The sequence below is a fragment of the Synchiropus splendidus genome, chromosome 13, assembly GCF_027744825.2.
Source record: "Synchiropus splendidus isolate RoL2022-P1 chromosome 13, RoL_Sspl_1.0, whole genome shotgun sequence".
In the NCBI taxonomy this organism is placed as follows: domain Eukaryota; kingdom Metazoa; phylum Chordata; class Actinopteri; order Syngnathiformes; family Callionymidae; genus Synchiropus; species Synchiropus splendidus.
The window spans coordinates 3,226,576-3,244,807 of NC_071346.1; the positions used below are offsets into that span (position 1 = coordinate 3,226,576).

The 18,232-nt window shown below is 46.8% G+C and overlaps 1 protein-coding gene across 2 annotated transcripts in view; it reads right to left on the minus strand.

Moving 5' to 3' along the window:
• Positions 1-18,232, minus strand: part of LOC128769939 (netrin-G1-like) — a 52,386-nt gene that overhangs the window by 12,583 nt on the left and 21,571 nt on the right. For both annotated transcript variants that reach the window (XM_053884061.1, XM_053884062.1), the window contains exon 3: positions 12,090-12,733. In XM_053884061.1, the coding sequence (XP_053740036.1) occupies positions 12,090-12,733 (644 nt within the window). The remainder of the gene's footprint in view (positions 1-12,089; positions 12,734-18,232) is intronic.

The following is an 18,232-nucleotide window of genomic DNA, read 5'->3' on the forward strand; positions in this document are numbered from 1 at the left end:
GCGATTCAGGAGAACATCCCGAGCAGAGCCGGCTGGAGAAGAGCGTCTTCCAGCCTCCGCGAGCATGTGTTTGTTGTTACAGCGGTTTCCTGTTCCATGTAAGGTCCAAATATAATTCTCCGTATTTGATTCAGCTCCCCAGGGGGGCAGAGGTTACAACGCTGCGACCTCAGCATCTTGTGTGGGTGACAGTCCAGGGGCTCTGGGGCCTTCTATTCAATCTGACACCCGAGCGGTCTCCGAGGATTTGCGCGGCTCACGGTTTCATATCGTGGCTCAGTTTGTTATTATGACCTGCTTCCGCGGGAGCTTTTTTTTTCCGCTCTGTGTCTGACGCTACACGAGACGGAAGACGGCGGCGGCAGTCGCGCACGCATCCGTCCTGATTGACTTTTTGGACGTTTCCTCAGCTCCCAGGCTTCATCTGTTTCAGGGAGAAGCCCAAGTCAGACCAGGTTTCTTTATCTTCCCATTCGTCCTGCATTGAACCATCAATCCATCCAGTGTACACAGGAACATTCACTCATCCATCAAGTTAAGTCCAAACACATCCATCCATTCATCATCTGCTTCTTCATCCCTACGCTTCCACTACAACTGTAGGAAAAAAATCAGGACCATCGGGAGGAAACTCCTCTTTACAAAACTGCTCCAGTTCAGCGATATTCGTGGGATGTCCGGTGTGTAATACCACGACGTCTCGATTCTTAACCATAGGGCTGAGACATGGTTGGGCCGCGAGCGCCTCCTAGAGGACTGCCAGAAGTGATTTGTTTGACACCTCGCGAGGGCCAAAACTGTGCCATTATATTGACTTAACAGCAGCAGATTTGAGATAGTTACCAAATATGGAGAAGTAGAGAAGAAAAGAAAAAATGATCAAGAAAGAAAGCCTCCACAAGAGTAAAAAAAACGGTTCATGAAAGCAACTGTCAAAGCAGTTTTTAAAATTAATTCGAAAATTTTATGACAATACCTTCAGTTGCACTTTACTTATATCTATTTTGAAAAATTTAAAAAATATTTTAGGATTTTTAAAAATTGTTTTATTATATTAATTTTATTCAGAATCTTATTCACAACATACAATTTTATCAATTTTCTCAGCAGTTAAGTGTATTTTTATTTTTTTTTACTTTTCTTCTCTAATAAACTTGATCAATAGGACTTGCACCTGGTTCTCCTGATGGTTGGACTTTACAATGACAAATAAATCTTTGCGATGACACGGTTTCATGTCATTTCACAAGGTTTTAAATCAATTACGGGTACGACTTGAATGGGCTCCGGGTCCATTTGTCCTGGAAAAGTTGGGCCCTGAGATCAAAAAGGTGAAGAACCCCTGAGCGAGAGGTCGCGACTCTGGCTGGGCCACTGCAGAATGGGCGTCTTCTTCATTTGAAGCCCTGCTGTCCTCAGTTTACGTCTATGCTCAGGGCGGCTGCCATGTTGCATCACCCATCCATTCGTCCATCTCATGAAGCAGTTTGTCTCCATCTGTTCCCAAAAATTGGGGCATTGAATCTCAATCCTCTAAAAAATTCGAGAGGCAAGCAAAACATTCAAGACTTTTTATATGTGCCCCAAAAGTCAAAGAAAACTCAACAAAGAAGTCACTGAGCAAAGGCACCGCCTCCTTTTCACATTTGAGTTTACAAGCGTCCTGTTTTCCCGGCTGCCTCGCGATAGCCGCCGACATACGGGAGGCAGGGGAGAGCAGGTCACAGCCTGAACCGCGGATCCCCCAAAGTCCTTCACCTTCTAATCAATTAAGTCCCTGCTCTATAAAATTAATGACTGGGTGTAGCTCCTCTGCCGCGCACACAGCGCTAGCTCCCTGAAGTCAGGAGCGGTGAGATTTGACCTTCCGTTTAATTAAAAACCAGAAAAATCTGGATCAACTGGCCCGAGCAGCGAGGTAGCGCGAGACACGGCGGCTCTCTCTTGGGGGGGGGGGCGGATCGCCGGGGTGCCGTGCTTTTGCCAGCGGCATTGTCATATTAAAATCAGGTTGTTTTTCAGCCCCATGTTTGGGGAATAGAAGCCAGGCCCATTGCAGAGACAGATTTTCCGGGGAATGAAGACGGCACCAGCTCGGCGACAGCTTCGTCCTCACCGGTGGGTTTGCTGTTTTACACGCAGGAGAGCACATATATTTTACCCACTTCCTGGGATTACGCGCTCGACTGTTCGCCTCACGAACAGAGCAGGTAATCCGGTGCAATATCCACCCGACGCTACACCAGCGGGAGACAAATGGAGTCTTGTGACGGGCAGAAAATCTCCAGTCAGATTTTCTCAGAAACATCGCTGGCAAGAGATCTAACGTTGAAGTGAAAAATAAAATTCATTCATTCATTCTCCGCAGATCATCACCAGCGACAGGTTGCCACCCCTCAGAGGTAGAGCTGTTGAGGCAGGTCAGGTCCGGCCCGCGGGTCTGGAGTTTGACACCGAAATAAATCAGCTTCACGGCAAGCGTTTTCAGTTATTTTCAAGCGTTTATTTATGAGGAGAATCAAGATGAATTCACTGAATAAATATGATCCAAAAATGACCTGAGCTGTTATTAAATCATCCCGCGTGGGGTCTGGACAAATTTGACCGCCGACAGTTCAACTGGAAACCAGCTGCCATTTTTGTGACCATGAAGTCGGCCGCTTCTCTCGCGTCAATTAAGCTATTCTCTCCCGTGTTTAAACACTTTTCCGCCCCCGGAGCTCATGAAAACATTTGTCCAGCCTGATGTTCCCCGCCGCTCTCTTTAAAGAGGTGATCATTAAAAAAGCTTTTCAGGCTGAGATCAGGCGAAGTGAGCGTTGCGTTTCATCTCTCCAGATTCCTTTCAAGGGCAGAATCCATTTTCATCGCTTTTGTTTGCAGCCTTGTGTTTAAAGGCAGTGGTCAGTAGCCAGTAGGCTGAAGAACATGTTCCACCACTGAGCCTGGCTGAATGGTCCCATGGTTCCTCGGGGCGTCCACCTAGTCTCGTGTACCAGGTCTGCCCGAATCGTAGCTACCAATTGTGCGCCATCTTTCTGTTGCTACCTGAAGCTCAGTGAATCCAGGACAATGTGGTACGGCTCCGTCTCTTGAGGACAAGACCACGGTTGCTCCAGAAAATACATGACCAAAAATCGTTCTCCTCTTTGCAGAGACTGTCGCAAATATTTATGACTGGACCTCGAACTCAGGGACACATGGAGCTCAAAACGCTCCACTGGACGATGAGAAAAAAACAACCGAGTTATTTACACGCTATCTTTTCTCCGTTTCCTCCGGTGTTCCATATCAACATATTCCAACTGTTCCAACTACAAAGGAATGATGTCGAGAGGATTGAAAACGTAGGAAACTCATTCCTGAGGCGGACAGCTAACTCTGATGGACGACCCTCATCCCTCCTCAGAACACTCTGGTTCTCACGTCTCTCCAAAAACTCGCAGATTTGAGAGGAGAGTCTGCCCTCGGGCTGTCCGATTGCGAAACCATCGGCATGCTAGCTTCACCTCGCTATCCTTGGATGACTCTTAACCCGCTTCAGTGGATCAACGTCGCAAAGTTTTTCACCGTTGTTCCATCACGAAGCTAGCGTTGAAGACTCCCACAGACCAGTCCCTCACCAACCTCTGGTCAGAACCTGTGATAAGCTCCCTCGCTGCATAAATACAAGTCGTGGAAAAACTTCCCGCACGATTCACCTGGAAAAACATGCTGCCGCTGACAGCTGGGGAGAACTGACGCTGGAATCTTTTCAAGTTTCAGATGTGTCTCACCAAACCTCCAGCTGACAAAGAAGCCTGACACGCTGCAGCGCCCGCGCTTTAGTCAGTTTATCACGGATCAGCCTCACGTGGAATGCAATCCCTTTGTTTAGAGTCCTGGCAGGTTTTTTTTCTCGAGTCAGTCTAAAGTCAAACACAAATTTAAGTGCAGCAGAAACTTTCCTGCGCGAGGCTGAATGGCCTTTGATTTGACCCCGTCCGTTACTTCAGCTTTAGCTTAACACCACTGAGCTAGCTACTTTGTACTCATTGAGAGTGACAGTGTGAGATTGTCTTTTTAAGCTCCAACAAATCATTGAAACCAAGGTTAGCTCTAAACCAATTACTCACATCCGATACCGATATTACAAGCTTGCGTATCGGCCAATACCAATTCGATATTGTCTACTTGTCACTCAAAAAGTTGTTAGCAAAGTTTAGGGATGTTTAACACTGAGACCATGAAACTTTGATGTTGCTGCTTTAACATTTTTAAATGGAGTTTTTCATGTCATAAATGGAAGTGCAACACGCCAATAACAATGAAACATAAATATGAGGTGAGACCATCCTAAAGTCAAAAAGATTAACGCCATGTCATGCAAAGTGAAATTGAGAATATTTAAGATAAAGCATCAAATGGGTTCTCGAAAAAATCTGATACTGGATCCAATAATTTTGACCTGGATCGAAACCGATTCTGATTCAGGCCGATACCAATAAGTATCTGTTACGTTGAGGCTCACAAATGGTGTGTACTGTACTGTAAGTGGTAAATGCTAGAGAAGCTAAGCCTGCGATTGCGACCACTGTTTAGTCGGATCTTAGTGTTGTTTCATGCGCTGCATGCGCTTGAAAAGTGTTGTAAGACATGAAATACTTGAGGAAAAAGGCAGTAAATGTCACACCTTTGGGACCAACATCACACAGACAACGTGAGAACGCAGTTCTTGAAATTTGGGGATGTGAGGACTATGCTAACTGTAGCCTAGCTCGCAAGTGCTAGTGATATGAAGTTGAGGGAAGAATGAAAAACTATGGAAAACGTCTGGAATTTTTTTCCGGATGAAGAGCGAACAAACCTGCTCTAAACATCTCATTATACGCGACGTATCCGAGTCACCAGGCGTGCAGCTTCACATCAGTCCAGTCACGAGTTGTGACCTCAGTCAAGTCGATCCGAGTGGAATTCATGTCTTCGCGAATGATTATCTTTTGACTCTGGTTGTGTAACCTTGTTTACTCCGCGCAATGAAGCCAAAACGCCTCATTTGTTCTGACTTGTTTGAACGAGGCCAACTGTGTTTATGAATAGTTGTTTGTGTTTCAGTCGCTGCTCAAGTTGGCGATGAATGCATTCGTGCATTCATGACACAGAAGTGGCGGCGTTCCACGGTAATTGGAGGCCCTCCTCCTTACACTCAGATCCAGGACGCCGTGGGTCTGAAAGGAAAAGCGGCAGCGTCTGTGCACGAAGGCAGAGCGGAGACACACAAAAACTTTTACAACGCACTGGCACGTCTTCAACTTCCTGCGTTGGAAGCGGCGTGGAGATTTCGTTGAGAGCCACCTCATTAGAGTGCGCTGCTACCGTGAAATTGAGGCGTCCGATTAGGCCTTGTTTTTGTCTCCGCGTGCTGTAGCCAATTTTGTCATTCTTCCGGGTGTAATGCAATACATCTCCAGCAAATTGTTTGCTCTCCGCTGAAATATAAAGTAGCCCCGCCAGGGCTTCTCCAAATTGTTGCTGAAATATTAGGAGCGGATCATGCAATAATTCTCCCGCCTCCGACGCCGTGTGCACGTGGAGGGGAATTAGAATTTGAATGTCGGGGCCTCGGAAAAGCCGTGATTTGTTTCAATGACAGGGCCAATTACGGCGCTGCAGCGCGGTCGGCGGTATGCGGCACGGTAATGTCTCCCACCGCCTTTCTTCTGGTCCTGCTGGAGGTGGCGCCGCGGCGCTCAGTCAAAACTCAGGTGAGGCATCAGTATGGAAATGAGAGTGGTGATGCCGGTGCAAATACAGAAATCTCAAACATCTGTGTTTGCTGGTGCCCAGCGGGCCGCCGCGGCGAATCCAAGACTGCGGTGATGTTAGCTTAGCTCCTGGACAAATCGGTGCAGGCGGAACGGAATGATTGTGAGCATCAGAGGAGCAGTCACCGCCTCAAGGAATGGCATATCTTCCCAAGCGACTCACCGAGGAGCAGCTGGCGGCAGGTAGGAGGCGCCATCACTAATCTGTCTGCGGCCAAGTCGACTACTTGAACTGCAAGGTTCAGGTACAAAAGTCGAGGTAAAAAACCTTCTTGTTCATCCTCACACACCTCCTTTCTATAGACAGGAAGCAGCCAGACGGAGAAGCAGTTCTCCAACCACAAGTTCCTCTGGTTCCTCTTCTCAGTCAAGCTTCTCCAATTCGCTGATGACACCACCTTGTTTTCAGCTGAGCGCCCTCCACTCTTATGGGTTCTCCACCAGATGAAGAACATCAGCTCCTTTGCTATAAAAGCATTCTCGAGTCATCCGAGGAAAACTCCACCACAGAAAATGTAAGTCGAGTCTGTGTGGTGGCTAATCCATCATCACCTCCTCGATCATTGATCTGACCAGAGAGGAAGCTCAAGTTCCTTCATCTGACTGAAGACGTTCTTCAGCGTTTAACCTTTTTGCGATTCCTCCATTGCAGCACGACCACTGGCTTCACTGAGAAGATCTAGTTTGAGTCTCTGCCGGCTCAACCCTCAGCGAACCAAAGCTCTCAAAGAGCATCTAAAGATGGAAGCTGCCCTGCATATCTGAGAGCTTTCCATCCACAGCCACATTAAACCTTCACCTGGCTCCTTCCCTGAAACAGTCCAGCTAACTCTGTGCGTACTGCTTTTGCCGGCGCTGCCCTGCGGAGGCTGGTGAAGTTGACGTACCTTCTCTGACACCGTACGACAGCCGGCGCCTTAATGAGCGCTAATTAAACGGCGGCGACGCGGCGATGACTGGCAGATCACACCGCAGCGCGTGACAGACATCTGCTGGAAGAGAAGTGAGCCGGCGTGGGCACAACTTGGTAAAGGCAGCGGAGGGAGAGCCGACAGAAGCAGCTCCCGGGGTCACGACCGCGTCGGGTCTGTTGTCCACCGAGCTATCGTCTCCTGCACGTATTAGAGCGCCATATTGCTTCTTATTGAGAGATTTAGTTCTCACTGTTTCGTTGTGAAACTTTAGACTTTCGGTCGAAAACAGCAGCGGCACAGATGGTCTGACGTCACTGTTTGAACGTCCACATCAACTGTAATTGAATTAAAGTCAGCGGCTGACCGACCCCAGGACTTGTTTGCCTGCTGTCAAGTAGAAGCCTCCGTCCATCTGTCACTCCCGACTCTGAGACAGTGTTGACCCTGCGCAAAAGGCCTCTGGATTATTTGGTGTTGGTCATGAGGGGGTCATGTGATCCAGTCGGCTTCTTCATGACTGGTGAGTGGTACGAGGTATTGAACACTGTTATGGGAGCTCCGCTGAGCTAAGAAGCCACTGAATCATTCTATTTTTTTTAGCGTAATTATAATTTCTAAGAGAATATATATTTTTTTATTTCAATAAATGTTCATTTTTCCTCTTCATTGAAACCGATTTCAATCCAAAATAAAATATTTAAATTAAATTAAGCAATTCAATTATGAGCTGTCATATCTGTCATGGCTCCGCTTCCTGGCTCCAAATCCTGGTTTTGGTTTTTTCCCCTCTGTTCCTTTGGCACACGTCTGGAGCCGATTAACCTCTAATGACTGGTCTACAAGAACACCTGGGCTCCAGCAACGTGTGCCAGATCGTTGTCTTTGTTTCCTGCCAGTTCTCCTAGTCCCTGTGTGTTTCTACGTTCCCTGTGATGTTTCCTCTGATTCCTGTGATTTTGGACTCCTCTCGTTCCCCTGTGGTAACTCCTGGTTCTCGTGTCACTCCCTGTGTTTGGCTTCTTGTTCTGTGTGTTAGCTAGCTCGTTTAACTCCTGGTTCTTATTGTTTCGGTCTCTTATGCTAGCTAGCTCATTTAACTCCCGGTTCGGTGACGGTTCTCGTGTCTCTTCCTGTGTTCGGCTTCTTTTGTTCTGTTTGCTAGCTCGTTTAACTCCTGGTTCTCGTATCGCTCCCTCTCTGTTCAGCTTTTTGTTTTGTGTGCAGCTAGCTCGTTTAACTCCTGGTTCTCGTGTCTCTCCCTGTGTTCGGCTTCTCCTGTTCTGTTAGCTAGCTTTTTGGATTTCTCTGTGTTGAACTGAAGTGCCTGAGTTCGTGTTTTCTTCCTGTTTTTTCCGTGTGCTCCCTGGTTTCTTTTGTAGTTTCCTCCCGGTTCGGTGACGCTTTCTGTTTTGACTTTTTACTCATGTTTGTGCACTTCTGTTAGTTTCGTTACTGTTTTTACATTCTGCGTTTGCTCTGTTTCTTCCCGGTTCGGTGACGCTTTCTGTTCTATTTTAGTTTAATTATTAAATATTATTTATAATTCCCTCCTGCCTCCTGTGCCTATAACCACTCGCACTTGGGTCCTACACCACGTCCTCTATACGTGGCTTTATCTCCCTCGTCCCTTCGTACCCGTGACAATATCATCATCATCTTTATAAAATAAGAAAAAAAAATCCCCGTGATCACATCGATTTTTTTAGTGATGAAATTGTGCATTACATATTTATATTAAATATTTTGTTTTTGCTTCTATTGTGCTTGTTCTCTGTTCTTTTATATGTATTATTATAATATTATTACTAACATTTGCTTTTCTAACTCTAGCTTTTCTCGTATAAATGTATTGACGTATTCAATTTTAATGTGACATGGCGTGCAGAAACACACACACACACACATATGTTGTTGTGTGGTTTCTCACGGCCATCACCCTTTCCCCAGCCTCTCCCCCTAAACCTAACCCTCCAAAACACATGGCAAACATGAACCAGGACTCTGAACCAAACTGATACCCGACAGTAATGACCCGGTTATTTTGAAGTCTTCGTCCTTAAATTGAGGTTTCGACCTGTGGGGACCGGCAAAAGATCCCTACGAAGGTGCAAGAGCCCGACAAGGCCAGTGGATTGGTCCCCACCAGGCGGCATGTACAAGTGCACACACACACTCAGGCGGTATTGAACAATTCTGCCGTAGCGTTGTGTGGATTTTCTCCGTACTGAGCAGAAATTCCTCCGCCATGTTTAACTGACGTTAAAGTAAATCCCAGCTGTGACGGACGCCTCACTCGGAGTGAAAGAGAATCCAAGTTGATCTCCTCTATCGTCCCAGAACTGTTACACAACAGCAATTTTATTAAAAAAAAGAAAAAGAAAAACAGCTTTCCAGGCCTCAAAGCCGGTGATAAGGCGATGGCCGGAAAGCCACGGCGGATCTCTGGGAAGTGATGAGGAAAAGCTGACACACAGAGAAAAGAGGGCTGTTTGCCTCACCTCCGCCGCCGCCGGCCTCATTATGCTATCGATTGAAAATGTTATTGTGCGTCGATAAAAAACAAAAACCTTGAACTGCGCGCGCTCTCCCACCTTTCACGTCCGCCCCTCCCTCGGCGCTCGCTTATTGAACTTATTGATCACATGTCTGCTTGTTAATGAAGACCCCGGCGCTGGCGGGCGGCGGCGCGGTCAGAGCTGCGCATCTGTGGGGCGGCAGCGGGGCCTGGGAAGCAGCGGCAGCTAATCCGTACCAGCTCGTGTTCGGCTCCCCTCTGCGCTCCTGTCCCTCCGCTTCACTCAGCCTTTCAGTGTGGACGCAACAGAACTCATTTTAGATCTCAAGCGTTGCTATGGTCCTGTGTTGTGTATTGCAACTGGAGCTCCCACGCATCAGCCGTCCATCACTGTGTGGTCCTCTGCTGCAACTGTCAGAGCGTAAAATGAGCTGCAGCAGCTGAGGAAATCAGTTTTCTTCACAACAAATATTCTAATATTTATACTTGAATATAACATAGCAAATATTTTATTGCAAAATAAATACATAAATAAATTAATGTCAATAATGTACCAAAAATTAAATAAATATAAATAAAAAACTGAAATAAGTTTTCAGGAAAAAAAAAGAAAGCAATAATAAGAGACAATAAATGAAAATAAATACTAGATTCTCTTTATCACCCAGTTTGAATAATGTCATATTTTGTAATGGATGTACTTTGCGTTCTGAAATTGAAGTTGAATTCTCTGCATGTTCCGCTGCAGTTTGTGGAGCATATAATTCCCCAAAAATTCACAAACCAAAATGAGCTTCTGAAGTTTTGGGAAGTAGTAATCTACAAAGTATGTATTAGAAAGAATATTGAGAATGATTAAAATCACAATTAAAATGAGCAAAAAAAAGATTGAAATTAATAAAGAAAAAAACGTGAAAAACTAGATAAAATTTTGCAGTAACACACTCAGTAAAAAGAGTTTCATATTTTATAAAATATCTGAGGAAAGAACTGCGACGTATAATATTAAAGCTGCATCTTTGTTAGCTACCGAGTTTGACTATTAAGCAATTGAAATTGAAATGAAAATATATATTTTTAAATATTTAAAGAAAAAAAAATATCGGTCAAAAAAGACGTAAAATAAGAAAAATAAATAAATAATGCACCCTTGAAATTGAATAAATGATGAGAAATAAAATGAGACAATAATTCTTCAGACTAGACGAGGCTGACTGACATCTGGAGGGAATCCATTTCATCGCTGGCGTGGTTGGAGCTGTTCCGCTGCAGCCAGTGGAGAGTCAAACCTTCTCCATTCTGTTCTGGGATACATTATTTATCGTCGTGTGTCGACCTCTGTTCTGATGTCGCTGAATATTTTACACGAGCGGAGACAAGGAGCTTGACGCTGCTTCCCACCCAGAAGTCAGAGGGTTTCCAGATCAGCAGTGTGGTAATAACATGGTAATAACACAGTGAAACAGTTGGTTCTCAGAGAACTCGGAGCAGCAAGTCACCAGGTCGAGGAGGAGCTGTGCAGGTCGGACGGCTGTGACTCGGGACTGGGGAGATCCAACTCGTCTCCACACTCAGGTTGCCACCACGTCCTCGCCATCCTTGATGTCGCGCCGCGTCCCCACAGGACCAGCATTTAATCAGCGGCAAATGCTCTTAATTGCCTGATTAGTCTCCCACCAATTAGCCGACGCACTAATGGTTTTTAATCTGCCGCTGACGGCGCCTGAATTCCAATTAGTGACGAGCAGTTAAATTCACCCAGGGCTCGTCTGACGGGTCATTAACAAGCTAGCTATCCTCCCGTAAACCAACGGCATCTTCAGACCCTCCACGGAGCAGCCGGCTGGTCTTTACAGTCGCCCAGTGACTCGTTTCCTCGAGTCTTTCCAGTCACACTGTAAATATCTGGGACAAGAAACCCGGGGAGATTCAGCTGGAAAAGACTCTTTTAATCCGAGTAAAGCCAGTAGAACCGTTCACCTTTCCCCTGACTCGGACGCGCTGCTTCTGAGTCCGTTTCAGGGGAACTCTTTTGCTTTGCTTGTTTCCTGTTCATCTTGCAATATCCACTCAAGGTTAAAAAGTGAAACACCTCAAGTTTCTTTGTGACTCAAGGGTTAACGTAGATATGAGTCCTTCAGACCTCGGACCATGTTTAACCGAAGCGGCAGCTTCGGATTTCTGCTTCTAAAGAAGCTAGTTCACAATGAAACGTCATCTTAGCGGCAACATTTATGAAGCTCTATTCTTTACTGACTCAAAAGATCCGATTCACTTTGTTTGAGATGGTACTTTACTCGATTAAGTTCTTCATTAGCTCATCTCTCTGAGGCTTTTATCAAGCCTGTATGAGGGGTGTATTTGGGGCCACGGTGATTCATTAACCCATGAGTCTTTGAAGCTACTCCTCTGTCTTTATGCTGATGTCGGCGTTGAACCCTTCACTGGAGCTCAAAGCATTCAGTCCCTTCCACAGTCAGGTAAAGGACACAATAGCGTCTTTCCACCTACTCACTTCGCCACCACCTGAAAGGAAGCAAACTTTGAAGGCCAAATGGAGTCTAGAACTTTACTGTAATTATAGTCTTTTTTTCGGGGCGAATCTGCTGAGCTCGGAAAAAGGAGTCGCCACCTAAAGCGCCTCTAGTTGCTGAAGGGTGGAACCAACCGATAACATCCTGCTTCACTGATACTTTCACTCCAGAGGAGTGAGTGGAAGAGACCCGATATTTAATAAAAGCTGAGTCATGTTTCGACCGTAAAATTGCTCATTAAATGAGCGGCGACGGTTGAGAGTCTTCTTTTCTGAGACCCAGAATTTCAATGAAAAGGAGGCTGAAAGCGAGGCGGTCTTACCGTCCCTGCACCTTGATGTCCGATATGGCGTAGAAGTATCTGGAGAGGTTGTTCTCGTCCACCATGGTGGCGCCGGTGGCTGGCTTCAGCAGCCTAATCCTCAGGTCGGTGATGGTGAAGAAGTCCCTCAGGTTCTTGGTGGTATCCAGCTGTCCGTACAGAGAAGCCATGTTGTGTAGCCGAGGCCCGGCGAACAGGGCGAAGCGGTCCTTGATCTCGAAGCGCACCGTCTTGTCGTTCTTCCACACGTAGCCTCTGGAGTAGTCCTCGGTGCAGATGATATCCAGCAGGGTGCGCTGCGTGAGGTCGCCCACCGTCTTGGGCTCCATGGTGAATCCGTCCAAGCAGTCGGTGGCGTAGAACTGGTAGGGGGTCCAGGTCCGACCGTAGTCCAGGGACTTCTCCAGGACCATCTGCTCGGGCCGGCCCGACTCGAAGGTCAGCACGATGTCGTCGGTGAGCTCGATGGTCTTGTTCCAGGAGAGCGTGATGTTGACCTGCAGGGGTTTGGGGTACTTCTTCCAGGACGTGGACTGCCAGAAGGTCGTGGGGTTGCGGCCCTCGAAGTCGAACATGAGTTCCGGCGGGTGAGCCAACTCGTCGGTGCTGGCGTCACATTCGTTGTTGCACATGTACGGGTTCTCCTGCGAGGACCAGAGGGTCACTTGGTTAGTCACTGGGCTTCTGAAGTCATGCAACCCTTCATACTTGCAGTAAACTGAACCAACCGCGGCGATTCACATTCCGGTGCGGTGGTCTGCATGCGGTGGGATTAGAATCCCGATGAGCGTCTCTTACGACGGCCTCAAAAGGGACATGCATTTTTCATGGGTGCGTTCTGTGGCGTCGGAGGTTTGAGCGGAGATGGAGCCGCTCTCGATCTGGTGTGTGTGTGTGTGTGTGTGTGTGTGTGCGTCTTTGTGTACTCCGGAGGGGCAGAGGAACGAAAGAGAAACCCAAGAAAGAGAGAGGCAGACGCTCCGATTGACATTCTTCTCACCTCTGCCGGAGGAACAATGAGGTTAAGTGCTGATGAGATTCAGATCAACTGTAAAGTGGTTCGATAATCTGCAATCATCTGACACTCTACACGCAAAATTATCCAAAGGTGAGAAGAAGGCAGCGGCCCTGGGTTATCGCTGCAGTGTTGCCGAGCCGCGCGGAGAGAGATCACCGCCAGGAATACTGATAAGCAGACGCCATTAGCTTTTATTGGAGAACAGTCACTGTCTTTTGTCTTCAAGTGGACGCCTTCGGCGGAAGACGCCGTCGTCGCTCAAAAGCCGAGTTCCAACTCGTCGCTTTAAAAATAAAAAAGCGATAACCTCTGATTCATAACCTCGAGTTTTATCTCCATGGGCGCTTTTTAGAGCAAATCAGATATGGAGTTCATGTATTCATGCTTTATCTTCACTAAGGCGCAAAAAGTAAAACTTTTACGCTGAGAAAGTTAAACCCGGTTCATGGTCCGAGTGACTTGCCGCATCATTCGCTAAAGTACTGGATTCAGAAAAGTTTGGCAATATTTTCAGACTCATGTAAGAGGCAGGTGGACAGATCTGAAGAGCCAGTAGCTTCAGGTGCCACCTTGAGCAACACCTGAATCACCATAAAGCCATCTGACCCTCACTCGAGAGCAAGTGTCCGAGACTATCTCTCAACACTGGAGCCCTCTGCTGGCCACCTATGCAACCACAGATATAAAAACACTTGTCTCTCAATAATGTGCTGACTCATCTCACTAAAACCGGCCGAAACCATGATGTCTGTGGATGATATAGTGGTTTAAAGTAAGGCGGGAACCATTTAAATATTTGTAAAGCACAGAGGTGAGGGAGGTGAAGAGAAGAGTGTGGACAGGGTGGCGATGAGGGACGTGAAAGAGGATGTAGTCTATGATGTATGTTTGGAAACTTTATGAACACCTTAAGTGTCCTTAAGAGTCCTGGTTTTATTTTGTCCTTTGAGTCCTGGTTTTGTTTACCTCCCTCCGTTCTTCCTGTTTCTTTGGCACACGGCTGGAGCCAATCTACCTCTGATCACCCTGATTACAAAAACACCTGGACTCCAGCAACGTGTGCCAGATCGTTCCTTTCTAGTTCCTTGGACTCTCCCATTGTTTCGCGGTGAGTCTTCTGTGTCCCCTGTATTCCTCCTCTAGTTCCTGAGATTTGGACTCGTCTTGTTCCCCGTGGTAACTCCTGGTTCTGGTGGCTCTCCTTGTTTCGGTCTCTCGTTCTGTGCGCTAGCTAGCTAATTTTGATTACTCTGTGTTAAACCCTGGTGCCTGAGTTTAGTGCTTTGTCTCTTGGTGTTTCCTGGTGTGTTTCTTGACTATCTTGGTTCATTGTGTTTTCGTCTCCCCTAGTTCCCTGTGGTTTAAGTTAGTTTTTTCCCGGTTCTGTGACGTTTTCTGTTTGGACTTTTTAACTCATGTTTGTGGACTTCTGCTAGTTTGGTTTCTCCCTTTGGACATTTAGATTTTGCTCTGTTTTCTCCCGGTTCGGTGACGCTTTCAGTTGTGATTCTGTTGTTTTGTTTAATTATTAAATATTATTTCTTACTCGCTCCTGCCTCACTGTAACCTTCACCACTCGCACTTGGGTCCAGCGCCACGTCCTCAATACGTGGCTTTCGCTCCTCGTTCCCTTGACCCGTGACATAAAGCTTCTCACTACTGACCCCCCTTGTTGTAGTTGTGACCACCGCACCCGAGACTGAGACCAAACTCAGTCTATTAGTCATACAAATACATTTCTTTTTTACTGCAAAAGAAACATAATTTTCCGTTTGGTCTCACTCTCTCACCTTTTGTCATTGGCCTTGCTCTCAACTCGGTTTTGGCCCCTCATACTCTCAGATGAACCCATGTCTCACATTCCTCGCTGTCCGTGAAACATCAAGTGAGATTGTCTCAAATCTACTCTGCTTTTCATGGACTGACTTCCTGTCTGACTGACCGCTCTCTCAGTGGTCAGCGACGAAACTACAAGTGCGACGTCATCTATGCCGTGCCATGGCGCTTCTACGATATGTAGCGTGACGCTTCCATTCACCAGGGGTCAGAGCTTGAAGAGTCATGATGAAGATACTGAGCTAGAGAAGTTCACAAATGTGTACATCAGAGGAACATGTGGAGAAGTTTGGAGGTCACAAGTGTTGGAGATCGAAGACCTCCAAAAGAATCTCCATCTTTTTTCTTCACATGAAGAAAGATTAAATCCACGTTCAGTTCATCTTTAACACGGACTACGCTCCTCCGTTGAATGTCCATGCGAAGACAATCCATATCCAATTCTAACCTACCCACGGCTCCGTACGTACGAACACCAGATGACTCCATTTCCACAGCCTCTTCAAGACATTATCTTTAATGTGCTTAGCTTAATTTATTCCCGTGGGAACGGCGATATGATATCAGTGACTTGCTGCTTAGCTTGAGGTGATCACACGGCAATGAGACTGAGCGATTATGGGTCACTGGGCCGCCGCGTACTGTTGCATAATCCAATTAGGATGGCAACAAAGGTTCCGCTACGACGTGCCAACGAGTAAATTACAGCATGCCGGAGAAGTAGGTTGCAGCGAGCTGTAAAAGTCAGATGTCAGGAGCTAAAAGTAGTCGGCTCTCACCTCCAAGAACGCCCACACAGACAGCGAGCTCACAAGGCGTCATCGCCGCGCAGCGGCTTTGAAAGAGAGAGTTTCGTTTGTGCGGCGGGTACAGGCAATGACTCGCATGTGCTAAGTGTTTTCGCTCGCTTCTACAACCGCAAGGTGTGCCGGCAGCAACAAAGCCAGACTCATTCGCCCTGTCAAAGAAACACTTTCCCTCCTTGATGTGACTCAAAAGCAGTTATTTACACTGCCTTTCTGGGAGCTGAATGGTGGGATGGCTGCTCTCTCACTCATGCCAAAGGTGGGACTTTATTTAGAGGAATATTCTGCTGTTTGAGGCTGAAGAGAGGCGGAATACTTCAGGGAGAAGAAGACTGGAAACTGGTTATTCACTTGAATCTTGGGTTGCTAGCCACTTTAGCTTGAGTTTGGAGGGAATGTTTTGAAGCACCTCTACAGTGCAGCTGAGAACAAACATCCCTAAGTGAGTCGGAAACTTTTTGAGAATCGGTGCAGCAGGGGACGGTATCGTTTTACTGCACTACTGTGCGTAAAAGAGAGCTGAGCCAGAAGGCAAACTTGGCCATCCTGTGGTCATTGGCTTTGAGTCATGACGGAAAGAAGGAGATCTCAGAAACCAGTAGTAGTGGCAGGTGTTCTCCTTATAAATAGGCTGTTGAGTTCCGTTACGTGAAGTAACGGGTTTTAGGAACTACGTTATCTTCTGTAATAACCAGTGCCATAGCGCGTTCCTTTGCTAAAATTACCAACGCGTTTTATCGCGACTGTGATTTAGACATGCTCATTACTCTTTACTTCACATTCACAACTCTTTCAAAAGTTTAAAAAGCAGTGTCCACAATACACATCAAAAGCTTCTGTGGTGGACATGAAGACCACATTAGACGCAGCGCGTGTGAAAAAAAATAATGGCTGCAATCGCTGACGGTCCAATATTCTCATTATTTTTTCCTTTGTAAAAGACCAGAGAAATACTGTAGTGGGGTGCAAGCTATGTCGAGGCTCGAAAATACGTCCAAAAGAAGCTATTCCAATCTGGAGAAGAGTTGGAGGAGGTTTGTGCGGATCGGGAAGTTTGGGCTTCCTTGCTCCAAATGCTGCCTCCGCGACCCGACTCCGGATAAGCGGAAGGTGAAGGTGAAGATACAATAAATATGCCAAGTTTCAATATTGTCATTCATTCACTTGCTCTCACACTTCTGTGACGGTTCTAAGATGACTATGTTTGAGCTCCGCTATAATGTACAGTTATAAAAAAGTGACTTTCGCTCGAAGAAGAAGAGCTCAGTAACTAGTAACTGTAACTAAGTTACTAAGTAGTAACTTGCCCAACACTGGTTACGGGGCACCAAACGCAATGTTCTGAGATGAGCTGAAGGAGTGACTCAGGCAGAATAAACAACCATGTTGATTTGAAACTGATGCGCGTAGACATGGGAGCGGAGGATGTTGACACGTTCTGTCCCATGAAGTGTTTCGTCGCCACGCCGTGAACAATAAGAGCTCAGATTCTACAGTAACGGAGGGATGAAAAATTCTCCGACAAGAGGAAGAGAAATGGAAGAGAAGCAGATTCCGTCCGCTTATTTTAGACCCTAGCTTTCTTAACACGTCTTGAGAGGTGGGGGAAGTCGAGTTTGTGGCTAGAAACCAAGTCTATAAAAATGTCTCAACGAGAGACTTTATGTTTCAGGTTTCTAATTGACTTCACTGGGGTCCAATAGTTCCAGTGGATGGGCTTGACGTGACCCCGGGGCCGCCCAGTCCCAGGTGTCCTCCGGATGATGATGGTGATCAGGAGAGAAAGGATCATGACCTTTCATCGGCTCTCCTGTGGAGGGTATTTAACGACAGCAACAACAGTGCCTTATGAAGATCGATATCTCCTCGGGTCAGTTCAGACGCAGGCTTCCGCGTGCCGCCGCCGCCGCCGCCAGGGGCAGGTATTGATAAACAATAATCTCTCTGCGCTCCATCTGACCAGAGAGCGGAGGAGGAGGAGGAACAAAGTGATTCCACTCGGAGCGTGTTTGTCACTTCAACAGGAAGATGGGGAAATGAAAGAATGGCTTAGCGTTCGGATTTGTTGGGAAGAAAAAAGCGAAATTTTCGAACCACAAATCTTGTTCCGGTCGTTCAAGTTTCGCTGCTCCGAACAGGAAGTTAAACCAGGACAGGGATGAAAATGACTCGAGCCTCTATCTTGTTCCGGTGCTGTCGTAAAGTTTGCGTAGCTACTTCCTCCTCAGAGGTTCTGGAGGGCTGCTACCAGAGCAGCTGTTTCCATTCAGCCTGATCACCTGGATGAAGCCCTTGGAGGCGCCTGCCCCTGAGGACACGCCGACTCTCTGTCTCTGAACTGCCTTCTATTGTCACCTGCTGTTTGTCTTTGTGTACCTCTGATCCTTTTTTCCCTCACTCCTGTTTTCTTCCCCTTCGTCCGTGTGAGTTCCACCACCTTGTTAATTTTTGATCTAACCGAGCAGCCGGTGACAGTTTGGAAC